The 14,920-nt window shown below is 41.2% G+C and overlaps 1 protein-coding gene across 1 annotated transcript; it reads left to right on the top strand.

Moving 5' to 3' along the window:
* The first annotated feature begins 13,399 nt into the window (after nt 1–13,399).
* On the top strand, nt 13,400–14,624 carry LOC115162737 (5-hydroxytryptamine receptor 1B-like). The gene has a single exon (XM_029714194.1). It carries the CDS (start codon nt 13,400–13,402, stop codon nt 14,546–14,548), a length of 1,149 nt encoding a protein of 382 aa, XP_029570054.1. The 3' UTR covers nt 14,549–14,624.
* Nucleotides 14,625–14,920: the final 296 nt, after the last annotated feature.

Below are 14,920 nucleotides of genomic sequence, written 5' to 3'. Positions count from 1 at the left end.
CCTCGAGTCTTCTTGGGTATGACACTGCAAGCTTGGCACACCTGTATTTGGGGAGTTTCTCCCGTTCTTCTCTGCAGATCCTCTCAAGCTCTGTCAGGTTGGATGGGGAGCGTTGCTGCACAGCTATTTTCAGGTCTCTCCAGAGATTTATTTTTTTCAGTCTGCCACCGCTTCCCTCTCACCTGCACCTTTCCCTGGGTGGCCACACCTCAAACGAAAGAAAGAAAAATGGAGGTAATCACAGGTCTCAATTAATCAATCAATTAACAAACACTAAATTAGGAGAACATATTTAATAATAAATGAGGGCATTCATCACACCTGTGACATCTTGACATATCATCATGCGCTTTATCCAGAGTGTAGAAAAGTTCCACTATTGACACTATGCTGTATTTACACAGGCAGCCCAATTCTTATCTTTTGCCCAATTATTGTCAAAAGAGCTGATCTGATCAGGCAAAAGACCAGTAAGTGTAAAAAGATCAGAATTGGGCTGCCTGTGTAAACGCAGCCAATGAGTACATTGACTCTTCAATGATCATTATCACATACCATGACGTCATAGCATAAATACCAGCCAATCATCAGCTCATTTCCTGCGACACAAGACTACTCATGAAAATGTGCACTTAGGAAATGGTCCTCCGATGCATTCTGGCTAAAGCATTATGAGTAATCTTGTTACACCCTGTAGAGCTGCTCTATTAAAAATCTTAAAAGCTACTTTGCTCTTCACGGCCATCGTACTAGCCCACCATGTAGGGCTGCATTAAATGACATAGCAGCCTCAAACTGGGCAGCTTCAACTCCCCAGTCTGGTCATTAGTTTTAGGAAACTTCAAAAGGAACCAGTTGAAAATAGTCCCCTTCTCCCTTTGGAGAAGGAGTTGACTGGCGTAGCCAGCACCAAACAGCATGTCATCCTTACACAACTAAGACTTCAACCAGTCACAGGGATCTGAAGCTCATTATATGGCCTATATTTGATCCTCTCTGCAATGTTTTTGCATGCCTTCCAGGTTAAGTATATGATTGTTCGAACTTGAAATCAAGACTGCAAAGGTGAAACAAAGTTCCCAATGATTTTCGGTCAGCTACAGAGACCCCTCTCTCACTGTCTTCCTGTACTGTGTGCATCCAGTTTATTGACTTAGCCATGTAACGTGACCCCAGGCATTACTGACCTGTCAACCTTGACTCAGGGGTAGATGTAAAATAGTAAACGTAAATCTGTCTCCCACCATTTACATTGAACAAAAATATAAAACGCATCATGCAACAATTTCTACGATTTTAATGAGTTACAGTTTAAATAAGGAAATCAGTCAATTAAAATAAATTCATTAGGCCCTAGTCTATGGATTTCACATGACTGGGAATACAGATATTTACCAGCAGCATACCACCCTGCATCCAACTGCTGGCTTGCTTCTGATGCTAAGCAGGGTTGGTCCTGGTCAGTCCCTGGATGGGGGACCAGATGCTGCTGGAAGTGGTATTGGAGGGCCAGTAGGAGGCACTCTTTCCTCTGGTCTAAAAAATATCCCAATGCCCCAGGGCAGTGATTGGGGACACTGCCCTGTGTAGGGTGCTGTCTTTCAGATGGGATGTTAAATGGGTGTCCTGACTCTCTGAGGTCATTAAAGATCCCATTGCACTTATCGTAAGAGTAGGGGTGTTAACCCTGGTGTCCTGGATAAATTCCCAATCTGGCACTCATGCCATCACGGCTGTCTAATCATCCCCAGCTTACAATTGGCTCATTCATCCCCCTCCTTTCCCCTGAAACTATTCCCCAGGTTGTTGCTGTAAATGAGAATGTGTTCTCAGTCAACTTACATGGTAAAATAAATAAAAAATATACATCTGTTGGTCACATACCTTCGCATAGTGTTGATCAGGTTGTTGATTGTGGCCTGTGGAATGTTGTCCCACTTCTCTTCAATGGCTCTGTGAATTTGCTGGATATTGGTGTAAACTGGAACATGCTGTCATACATGTCAATCCAGAGCTTCCCAAACTCAATGGGTGACATGTCTGGGGATTATGCAGGCCATGGAAGAACTGGGACATTTTCAGCTTCCAGGAATTGTGTACAGGTCCTTGTGACATGAGGATGTTCATTATAATGCTTAAACATAAGGTGATGGCGGTGGATGAATCTCGTCACTATCTCTGTGCATTCAAATTTCCATCGATAAAATGCAAAATATAGTCCGTAGCTTATGCCTGCCCACACCATAACCCCACCTCCACCATGGGGCACTCTGTTCACAATGTTGTTATCAGCATACCGCTCGCCCACACAATGCCATACACACTGTCTGCCATCTGCCCGGTACAGTTGAAACTGGGATTAATCCGTGAAGAGCACACTTCTCCAGCATGCCAGTGGCCATGGAAGGTGAACATTTTCCCACTGAAGTTGGTCACGACGCCAAACTGCAGTCAGGTCAAGACCCTGGTGAGGACGACGAGCACGCAGATGAGCTTCCCTGACAGTTTGTGCAGAAATTCTTTGGATGTGCAAACCCACAGTTTCATCAGCTGTCCGGGTGGCTGGTCTCAGACTATTCCGCAGGTGAAGAAGCCAGCTATGGGCTGGAGTGGTTACACATGGTTTGCGGTTGTGAGGCCGGTTGTACGTATTGCCAAATTCTCTAAAACGATGTTGGAGGGAGCTTATGGTAGAGTGGTAGAGAAATTAACATTCAAGTCTCTGGCAACAGCTCTGGTGGACATTCCTGCAGTCAGCATGCCAATTGCGCGCTCCTTCAAAACTTGAGACATTTTGGCAGTGTGGTGTGACAAAACATTTTAGAGTGGCCTTTTATTGTCCAAAGCACAAGGCGCACCTGTGTAATGACCATGCTGTTTAATCAGCTTCTTGATATGCCACACCTGTCAGGTGGATGGATTATCTTGGCATGAAACATGGGACCAACACATGTTACGTTTATATTTTTGTTCAGTGTAGTATGATATATTTATTTTCATATGGTATGTATTAATTTGTTCATGTCAATCCTCCATTAGTATGGCAATGGTGTAATGTGTAATGACCATGCTGTTTAATCAGCTTCCTAATATTGAATTGCACCCCCTTTTGCCCTCAGAAGAGCCTCAATTTGTCGGGCAATGGTCTCGACAAGGTGTCGAAAGCATTCCACAGAGATGCTGGCCCATGTTGACTCCAATGCTTCCCACAGTTGTGTCAAGTTGGCTGGATGTCCTTTGGGTGGATGACCATTCTTGATACACACAGGAAACTGTTGAGCATGAAATACCCAGAAGCGTGGCAGTTCTTGACATACTCAAACCAGTGCCTCTCCCACCTACTACAATAACCTATTCAAAGGCACTTCCATTTTTTCTCTTTCCCATTCACCATATGAATGGCACACATACACAATCAATTGCTGCGGTTCAAACACTTAAAATACACACCCTATCCCCTCAGCCCTGAAATTAAGTGGACACTTCTGATGACGTATCATGACGTCTGACGAGTGTACACTTGCAGGGCAAGGGATGAAGGAATTACTTTTAAATTGACCACCCTTGGTCGGAAATTCATCACTCCGCGATGATTGTGTTTTCAGCCACTGGTAGCTTGTGGGTGCTTTATATACGCTACATTCAATTATGAGTGCATGTCTACTTATTAAATATATAATTATTAATATACGCCTACTGTATGATAGCTAGCAAATTAATTAGCTAACTAATGTTAGCCTGCCTAGCTGGAACTTCTAAAGAAGGGAAATGTTTTATTTATACAATTTCCAAAAGATAACCAAACAAAAACATATTTACTTTTTACGTAGTAGCAAAATGTCTAACTTATTTGCATTCATGTTTACTTACACTTGTATGTTGACTACTCCATTGATGTTGTTTTTAAGTTTTCGCGGACTTTTCTTAGCGGATGTACAATCGTCACGAATTGAATTATGGGGAGTTTCAGGACCCGGAGTGAAAATAATTGTACACTCGCAAAGCTGACTGAAAACGAGGGCTGAGGGGCTTACGTTGGAATCCTCCCTTGCTTGGCTAACCATTTGGACCACCCGCCAAGATGGCGACGGGGATTTCCCCCCACGGGCATAAATGGACGAGGGTGTGTCTTTTAAGTGTTTGGACCGCAGACTATGTCTCAAGTCTTAAAAATCCTTCTTTAACCTGACTCCTCCCCTTAGTCTACACTGATTGAAGTGGAATTAACAGATGACATCAATAAGGGATCATAACTTTCACCTGTTCAGTCTATACTAGGGAAAGAGCAGGTGTTCCTAATATTTTGTACACTCAGTATATAAAAACCCTGCCTGGAGACATGATGGACAAAATGAAAATAATACGATATTTTCAACAATCTCATGCAAATATATACAGAAATCTAAACAAGGGCTATGAAAATGTTATATCCCTCAAACGGGATAAAATGTAAAAATAGCACTTTTTACATCCTGCCTAAGATTGGATGCTACTGCTCTGACTGCCGTGCTCCTAATGTATTTAGTGATGAGCCAAGATAGTCATTGTGATTTTACTCTACCCACTACAGCACCTGAAGTGGGTCACTTTCTCCAGGGCCTACCTTCCAACTGAGCTAGGTACACACACAGGAATTTTTTTGTGATTCATGGATACTTGGTATATTGATGTATTAAACAAAACAAAACCAGAGAGATTATATTTTAGGTACATTTCTGTGTACAGAAATATAGGAGAGAGCAGACAACTGTTGTTACAACTTTGTTTACATACTGTAGGGCTTTTAGTGGGGACAGAGATTGAATAAAATGTATACCTACAGTATGGGTCCTCTGACGTGGCTGGCTGAGGCTGTTCATCACAGCTTGTGGGACCTTTTAGTTCTTCACAGGCTTCAAGTTTCCCTGCAGATCTGGAGACTATGAGTTCACAACGATGAGTCCCGCTCACACAGTGAGAAATGAGAGGAAGGGATTTGGGGGAAGGGATCGGGTCCAGGCTGGCAGGGGATTCAAATGAGAAAGAATAGTCATGACCATGTGGTTTAAATACATTTTCTTTTCTTTTTCTTCAATCTTGAAACTGAATCAATATCTTTCATCTTTTCTGAGTAACATGAGACAAAAATCCCTATTATAATCCGTCAGTTTAAGCTAGAGATATCAGTTTGCGGTGGAAGGTGGTCGAGCTACACAGTGTTTGTCAGACCATGAGACATCCCGAAAATAGTTCTTCTCACGAAAACGTCTGTAGCATTTTGGCCTACGAACTATTATGACCACTCTATGGAAAGGGGAGACTCTCACGAATACAATGGTGTTTTCCGATGGTGTTCTCCTTATGTTCTACGATCACAGGTGTTATGGGACTCGTCTGAATGTAACCTATACTAACGAATGGAAGTATTTTTGTGACAACAAAAATATGCGGTTAAATATGTAATTTTTGAGCTTTCTTATCTCCTAGATATATAACAGACACTTCAAAGCCTTAATCCTTATGATTTATTTTTGGACTCTTTTTTTGCCATCCATGAATGTGTTATTCAATGTGTTTCTATGGGCTCTAGTAATAAAAGCCAAATTCAATATTTTATATAAAAATGTTTAAAAAATACCCTAAAATTCCTAAATCAATTAGCTAAATGATCCATGGTGTGACCATCTTAAAACAATTCTATGTTAGCTTTCTTGACTTGGGCCAAGGTTACCCAAAAGCATCTTAATAAGGCTAAGTTCATCGTTAGAACCTTCGTAGGAGCATCGTTAAATCTGAGCTGTTTCCCAAAACCATTGTTAATAAAGTTGCACTTGAAAACGCTCGTTATTTACCGATTGCCTCAGACAATTCATAGAACAGCTTAGTGCGTCATTAGATGCTTTTTTGCCCTTCCGCATCACTTTATACACAGATCTCAGCTAAACATGTAATCAGTCTGTTTTTCTGTCTCTCTGCGACCCACTATAACTTGGGAACGAAGTTGACTACAAATACAAAGTTGCCAATGTCTTTGCAATTGAACAAGCGAAGGATAAAAATATGCTTAAAATGAAAACCGAGATGACTGCATAAAAAATAAATACAGTAGGCCTATATATTTCAATCATATTTAAATAAATGTAATGTTCAATCAATTGAGTTCTATTTGTAGGTTACACTGTCTGTAATTTTTGCCTCAATATATTTAATGATGTCTAACAACATGCGCATTGTTGTGCCAAATGAAACTGTGATTGAGTGCATTACTATAGGGTAAGCATTAGAATAAGATGCCTCAATATTTGCCGCCATTATGTGATATCTCTTTAGGAGCTGGTCCATCGTCAGTATTGTGAAATAATTATAATGTTAAGGTAAGATTTGAATGGAGAAAGCTGATCAGAGAGCAGTGCTGCCTTAGAATCCTATAAATTTCGACACATTCTCCAACGATGCACTGTGGTGTTTTGGGAAACGCATGTTACATATTCGTCCGTTTTGGGGTAGCTGCACCGTTAAAACACTTGTAAGCCTAAATTCCATCGCTATCGGGAAACCAGGTTCAGGACATACATTTTTGCCAACACATGGCTCACCTTTGTTTAACCAGATAATGCAACATTTCCGTCAGGGTAGTGTTAGGGCTGCGTCAATTCAATTCTGGTATCAGAACAAAATTTAACACTAGGCTACTGAATATATTTTCAGCTGTTTATTAATAGAATTAGTCAAGCAGAATAAATGGTAAATGCAATCTTCTTATATACGGGTTCACTGTAATACCTCGCAGGGCAAACAGAGAACTGAAAATGACATCATAAGTTCTTCATTATATACTCTGACAGAGATAGTTCCTGCTCACTGCTGGCCTGTCAGAGGGAGGATGAGCGTGGTTTAAACTTACTCATCCTATCGTTGGCGTGCAGGCTGGTCCCAGCCTCTAGACGCATCTTTGTTGCCAAGCATAGTTGTCTTCTAGCTTATCTTCATGTGTGTACCCGAGAGTCAGACACCCAAGGACAGTGCCTGTTCTTGTGCCACAGCCATTCTCCCCTCTATCAGTTCCTCACATACACCTGTCCATGGGCGGCCCCACAACCAGGCATTGTGTGTGTGTGTGTCACGAGTCTACTCAGCCTACACTCCTACTAGCCAGCAACCCTCTAGTTAGTCATGTCTATTATATAACAGTAGGTAACATATTGCCTTGGAAATAATCCTGGTTAATGATCAATGATTACATTTTAAAAGCCAGTCTTCCCTTCATCATTACGGGTTGTAAAATGACACTGTATTCTTACTTCAGATGCATACTGTCATATCACATGATTGCAAGAAAAAACATTTTCTTTTATGTTTTCTAGGAAATCAAATCACCTCCATTGATGCCATTTACAAACAGAATTTGTAGTTGAAACTAAGACCTACATTGGAACAACATTGTTTCAGTATGATATGTTGGATAAAGGAATAAAGACAGACACCAATGTCAAGTTCAATAGCCTTGTTCATGCATTGTACAAACCCCTACACGAGTCCGGGGAACAGTCCGGCTAGTAGATTACCTATCAACTAGACTCCGTAACATCATCCTTTTCAATAGAAAGTGCAAACATAGCGGCATAACATTAAGTTCTTAACAGTCAAGTCATAACAATTGAAAAAGCATGACATTTTCTTTTTACTTCAGTTGTTATCTTCCTTTTTCTTTTCTTTTTTTTCATAAACAGAGGACAAGTTAACACAGTCTCTTGCTTACAGAGTAAGCCTGTCCGTTGGCTTGCACAGCCGACCCACCCGTGAGTAAGTATTGGCTCTGACAGGGGTAGGATTAGGGCCACGAGCTGGAGAGCTTGGTGGGGTTGAAGCCTCACCCTCAGTTGGCTCATGTCTCAATTCTACGCCCCTTACCCTTAGGCCTGGACTGTGATCCGTTCATCTAGGTGAGTGTATGGCGTTTTCTGGTTTGTCTGCTCTGCTACGCGCAGATCCTCCCGATTGCGACGATAGAGGGAGCCACCAACATCCACCAGGTAAGAACGTGGTGCAAATCTCTGTAGGCATGTGCCCAGCCTCCAAAGTCCTGTCTGGTCTCCCGACGCTCTCGAGGCAAACAGGCTGGCCTTCCCGCATAAGGCAGCATCCAAGTCCCCTTTGGCTGGAGTCGCTCTGGATTGTGACAGGCTTCGTGACGTCGTAGTAGCGCAACACTGGCATGGATGAAGCCAGAGATTTCATCTCCTGCACCGCAGCCTCGTGCTTGGGTAGCCAGTGCCATGGTGTGTCTTTGTCCAGCAACCGGCGCAGAGGCTCACAGACTGCTGATAGGTGTGGCATGAACTTTGCAAGATAGTTTGCAAAACCAATGAGACGCTGTACTCCTTTTGCATCAGACGGGTTTGGCATGTCGAGGATCGCTCTGACCTCGGCTCGTGGGAAGTGACAAATAGCTTTTATAGGACCAGGGCACAAATAATAATATAATAATAGTCAATTATTTATCTCTTTATTTAACCATCTTACATATAAAACCTTATTTGTTCATCAAAAATTGTGAATAACTCACCACAGGATAATGAGAAGGGTGTGCTTGAAAGGATGCACATAACTCTGCAATGTAGGGTTGTATTGGAGAGAGTCTCAGTCTTAAAACATTTCCCACACACAGTCTGTGCCTGTATTTAGTTTTCATGCTAGTGAGGACCGAGAATCCACTCTTATATAGGTACGTGGTTGCAAAGGGCATCAGTGTGTTAACAGCGCGATTTGCCAAGGCAGGATAATCTGAGCGCAGTCCAATCCAGAAATCTGGCAGTGGCTTCTGATTGAATAACATTTTCACAGAACCACTTGTTGCAATTTCAATGAGGCTCTCTTGTTCAGATATCGGTATGTGGACTGGAGGCAGGGGATTAAAGTGAAAATCAGACAAGTGAAAATTATGGTCAGTAAAGAAAACTTTAAGCTTCTCTCGCAATTCAAAAAAACGTGTCAATACTTTGCCCCTTGATAACCAGCGCACTTCTGTATGTTGTAAAAGCGTTACACGGTCGCTGCCTATATCATTGCATAGTGCAGAAAATACACGAGAGTTCAGGGGCCTTGCTTTAACAAAGTTATCCATTTCCACTGTAGTGTCCAAAACGTCTTTCAAGCTGTCAGGCATTCCCTTGGCAACAAGCGCCTCTCGGTGGATGCTGTAGTGTACCCAAGTAGCATCGGGAGTAACTGCTTGCACGCGCGTTACCACTCCACTATGTCTCCCTGTCATGACTTTTGCGCCATCAGTACTTTCCCGGGTAAAGGAGCAGTAGCTCTTCGGCTGCATCAGATTCACAACTGTCAGTGTCCATGCTAGCTGGGCTAACAACTAATGTAGAATTACTGATGCTAGCATTGGTTGTGCTCGTGGAAGCAGAACAACTTGTGTCGTTGACAGGTGCAGGTGTAGTACTGCTGGTAGTAGCAGTACTGCTGGTAGTAGCAGTACTGCTGGTAGTAGCAGTACTACCAGTAGAGCTGGTATGTGTCTCTATGGATGCGGGCCTTACTTTTTTTTAACCATTTATCAATTATCGAACAAACGGAATGAGCTGCAGCTACGTTTGGCTACGTATGAACCGTTAGTGGAATTCCCGCGAGAGAGTAACGGTTAATGTGACTGGATGTTAATTATTTGACTAGGCTACCTGTATTTGACATTGTGTTGTTATTTCGCTGAACACTAGATGGTTTAATTTTATTTTTGGCAGTGAAACGAGGCTACTCAGGCGAGAGAAAAATCCTCACCCAAATGTATAGTCCCTTTGGAAAATATAAATGGACTGTTTGAAAATGTGAAGATGTGAATCACATTTGCATTTGGCGTACCCCTGACGGCAATTGCACGTACCCCAGTTTGGGAATACCTGCTCTTAAATATACAGTGCCTTCAGAGAGTAAACACCCCTCGACTTTTTCCACATTTTGTTGTGTTACAAAGTTGGATTAAAATTGATTTCATTGTACTTTTTTGACAACGATCTACACAAAATAGTCAGCAATAATCCAAATACCCCTGTTGATGTTACATTGTGTAGCCAGTGGCACCTAGTGGCTGGTGAGATTTGGGGATAAGTAGTGAGACGGAACTCTCGACTAGTGAGCTTGTGGTTAACCCACTGTTCCTAGGCCGTCATTATTATTTGTTATTGTAGTTTGGTCAGGGCGTGGCAGGGGGTGTTTGTTTTATGTGTTTCGGGGTTTTTGGTTTATGTTCTATGTTAGTATATTTCTATGTTTGTTCTAGTGTGTCTATTTCTATGTTTAAGTTTCTTGGGTTGACCTTCAATTGGAGGCAGCTGTTCCTCGTTGCCTCTAATTGAAGGTCCTATTTAGTAGGGGTGTTTTTTTCCTGTGTTTTGTGGGTGGTTGTTTCCTGTTTTGTGTATGTTGCACCTGACGGGACTGTTTACGGTCATTTTGTTGTTTGTTTGATTTTGAGTTAAATAAAAGTAAATATGAGCACGTCACATGCCGCGTCTTGGTCCCCAGTCGTTACACTTGCCTAGTTAAATAAAGGTAAAATAAAAATGAATATACATCATATACCATCATTTAAAAGCTGATTGCTGTCATTTATGGAGATATTTACTTAGTAAAAAAGTTATGCCTTTGATGTGTCCCCTTTCAAAAATATATTACATGCACTATAAATATATGTTGCAGGCCCAATGGTCCATATCGTATTGGAAGAAGTTTAATATAAAAAATAATAATGCTGGAATGTTTTCTTCCAGACCTTTTTTTACATGACATAATGTTTTCAGTCTCTGCAAATTATGAAACAGAAATAAATAAATTGTCATATAAATCCATTGTATCTGTACCAAAAGGGCACAGCGATCCTTGGGCATGTTTATTATTACTAGCATGAACATTGTTATTACACCTAAACTTTTTAATTATGGAGAAACTGACCAAGACACTACCAGCCACCTAGCAATTTTAGCCCAGATAGGTCCCTAATCTTCCAACCTCATAACTATCAATAAAGTCAGAGTAGCTAGCTTGTCTAGAAAATACTTTAGAAAATCAAGCATTTACCAAATGTACTGAATAAAACTCACAATCCTTTCAATATTTTATCCAGATTGGAGCAGAGATGCAGAGAAGCATATTTAGTTTCTTTAAAACGCCCTAAAGTTGATGTCCGCGCCCCACGGAAATGCACTTAGCATAATAAAGAAATCCTCATCAAAATCTGTTTAAACTAGAGATAACTGTCTCAATTCACAGCATCCGCCAATGTCGACCTTCCGCATCTCAGTGGAAGGTGGCCAAGCTACAGCGGTGTCTGTCAGACCAGGAGAAATCCCGAAAATCGGTCTTCTCACAAAACATCTGTAGCGTCCGAACGGTCTACAAACAAGTATGACCACTCTATGGAAAGATGAGACTCTCACAAACATGTACATGTTGGTATTTTTCCCAGATTTAAGCAGAGCTGAAGAGAAGCATATTTAGTTTCTTAAAAAAAAAACCACCAGTCAGGAGTATGCAGACAGCTCAAGAGGTATGCTTAGATACTGTATGCAGAAAAATACATGTATTTTTTTTTACATAGAATAATTATTAAGCATAATAATTATGGCTCTAGATTGCAGGAAAAACTGTTTCAGGTGTTTGAAAAATGCTAAATTCTCCAACTTCTTGATGGGGTGCATAGCCCCCTGCGGACTACCTCCCAGCAATCCTTGTGTACTTTGTGCCCCCTCAGATGTTTGGGGTGCATGACGCCCCTGGAAGTACAAATTGAAATATCATTTTCATTATGCTTGGCTTTGTGACTGATTGGAGGAAAGGGTTCGATGGTGAGCAATCAAAACCACAATTTCAATCAGACAAGTGCACTCCAAGTCTCTCTCTCACCGACAGCACAGATTGTGCCACAATATGTAATGGAATACATGTATGTTTACTTTGATCATAGCCTGACACTAAGAAAGTACTCTTTCATTCACAAAGGATCAAAGCATTTTCCCTCATGCATTGGTATTGTTTCCTAATAGTATCATCAATGCTGGTCAATGACGGTCTCTCCCTGTCCTTATGCGTCTCATTTGCAAAGCAATATTTTTTAAATGTAGTTTCTATCCTGGCACACACTTGAAAGACACCATGACAATCATTATGATTTGTGATATTAAAGAATGTTCTCCACTCTACATTTGCCTGACTCAAGCTGCAAAAACTCCAATAAGATCGAATCAAACAAGCTTAAAGTAAACCCTGCACTCTGGTGCACATGATACGATGGAGGAGAGAGGCTTCACCTTCACATATCCCTCCACTGGGAATACAGTCCCACCTCTACTCCTACCTGCCAAATAAATGACTACACTTTCACACAAAGTGGAAGAATCTTCTCTTTTATTGGAGAACATGAATCATTTTTATATGAAAATGGCTCTGCAGTCTCCCAATCCCAGCACAATACATAATATCTGAAGATACACGTAGCTCAAGAACATTGTAGCCTACTATACATGTTGGAAATTAAATGAATGATTTGATGTGATATGTAGGCCTATTGTCTAAATGCAGTAAAGGTATACAATGCCTCCGGTAATGTACTTACTCAAACCATGAGTGGCCATTGATTTGACAGATGTAGGAAGTGATGGGTCTATTCTATGTTGAAATTGTTTTATCTCTAGTTGTCTATCGTTTATGTATTGTTCAGGTTCAATATAGGTCTAGTAAACATGGATATTAATGATAAAGGGTAAATACATGACTCATGGTGACAGGTAGAAATAGGGGGCACTATGACCCAGTGGAGATGTGCTCACCTCTCCAGAAGAATCACTGTGATCAATGCTGCATGTTTATGTTTGCTGTCAGAGGCAGGCAGCAGCAGCTGTATAAAACCAAGAGTGGAGGTCTCCTCACCATTCAACTGAAGCAGCCTGTAAGACAACTCCAGAAGACAAGGATTACAATGCAAATGGTAAGCTTGCAGTTGCTACAATATGTCAAATGGCTGCAAGTCATTGTTCTTTCATCAGTCTCAATGTTAATTTTGATAAACGTTCTATATACATACTATTTCTTTTGTTTAGATAGCTAAACTGTTAAAACAGTTGAGGACAGACGTTGCAATACATTTTCCAGAGAACATAATGGATATATACTTCAAAATCCTTTTTTTACATCAACAATTATAATTGGGTCGCTTCTGCAATGAAAAAAAATGAAGAAGAAACGGACAACAATGTTTTCCTGTCCTAAAATACTTTACTAGATTGATTGACATTTTTTAAAGAAAAAATGGATGTTGGAGACTTGGCAACATAAGAAGAATATCCCTTCTCTTTGGACTGACCGCACTGTTTCAAAATGATGAATCAATCAGTGATGGAGAAAAACGACTAAGGGGATGGAGCGCTCAAATCAACTCCAGCCAACTCCTGCATTATATGGACAAATGATGAATATCACAAACGATACCAATGTGACAGAATCTTCAGAGCTTGATGAAAATGATGAGAGTTTGGCTTATCAAACCAGTTTGGCAGTGATTCTCTTCGTTGTCACACTCGCTACTACTTTATCCAACGCATTTGTCATTGCAACGATTTATCAGTCTAAGAAACTGCACACTCCAGCAAACTTTCTCATAGCGTCTCTAGCTGTCACCGACCTCTTGGTGTCCATTTTGGTGATGCCAATATGCGTCTTGTACACGATGAGTCACACCTGGACTTTGGGACAAGTTACGTGTGACATTTGGTTATCCTCAGATATAACATGCTGCACTGCTTCTATCCTTCACTTATGCATAATCGCTTTGGATCGATACTGGGCAATAACAGACGCCGTTGAGTACTCCAAAAAGCGCACGCCAGCGCGCGCGGCGGGAATGATCCTGACCGCCTGGGTCATCGCTATCTCCATCTCACTGCCCCCGCTTTTCTGGCGTCAGGTGAAAGCGGAGGAGTTAACTGAATGCAATGTCAACACGGATCACATTTTCTACACTATTTACTCCACGTTTGGAGCATTCTACATCCCTACTCTGCTGCTTATTGTGCTTTATGGAAGGATATACTTAGAAGCACGTAAGATCATTTTGAAACAGTCACCCAAAAAGGTAGGGAAAAGACTCACTTCAGCGCACCTGATCACCAACTCCCCTGGATCTGTGGCATCGACATCATCTTCTCAGTGTAAAAGACACGATACCCACTTCAGTGACACGGGGTCCTTGGCAAGTAAGAACCGTGTGAAAGTAACCGTGTCCGACGCACTTTTGGAGAAGAAAAAGATCTCAGCTGCTAGAGAGAGGAAAGCGACCAAAACATTGGGAATAATATTAGGCGCATACATTATATGCTGGTTGCCATTTTTCATATACACCCTGGTGGTGGCCGCCTGTGAAACTTGTTTTTACCCCGAGTTGTTTGACTTTTTCACCTGGCTTGGTTATCTCAACTCGTTAATCAATCCAATTATATATACCATGTCCAATGATGACTTTAAAAAAGCTTTCCATAAACTCTTACGCTTCAGATTTTGCATATCCTGAAAATATGTCTTCCATGTCCTATTTTGTTTGCATTATTGCTCTATACAATACAGCATACAATACAGATACCCTTGTGTGGTGTTATATGTGTAAATGCATTCATATGATGCAATTTAGGGCACGATAAACCTTTATGTAATGATGTTATTATGGGGACCTCCATTTTTACAAAGTGGCTAACGTTGCGCAATACTCAAATTCAGGTTTAATATGTAATATATACTTAAGCCGATTATAATAAATTGTGAATACAACTGAACAAAAAACTGACAGTTGGAAAATTCAGATTTGTTATTTGTGTTTTGCAAGGGCTCCCATTTGGGGATTATGGTGGCTCGCGGCGCATTGCGCGTTATTCCCTGCGCGACTGAC

This window comes from Salmo trutta, chromosome 25 (assembly GCF_901001165.1).
Source record: "Salmo trutta chromosome 25, fSalTru1.1, whole genome shotgun sequence".
In the NCBI taxonomy this organism is placed as follows: domain Eukaryota; kingdom Metazoa; phylum Chordata; class Actinopteri; order Salmoniformes; family Salmonidae; genus Salmo; species Salmo trutta.
The sequence above is the reverse complement of the archived record's forward strand: the minus strand, read 5'-3'. Positions and strand labels throughout refer to the sequence as shown.

Excerpts from the sequence above, each read along its gene's own strand:
- LOC115162737 (XM_029714194.1), top strand. The coding sequence starts at position 13,400 with ATGGAGCGCTCAAATCAACTCCAGCCAACTCCTGCATTATATGGACAA.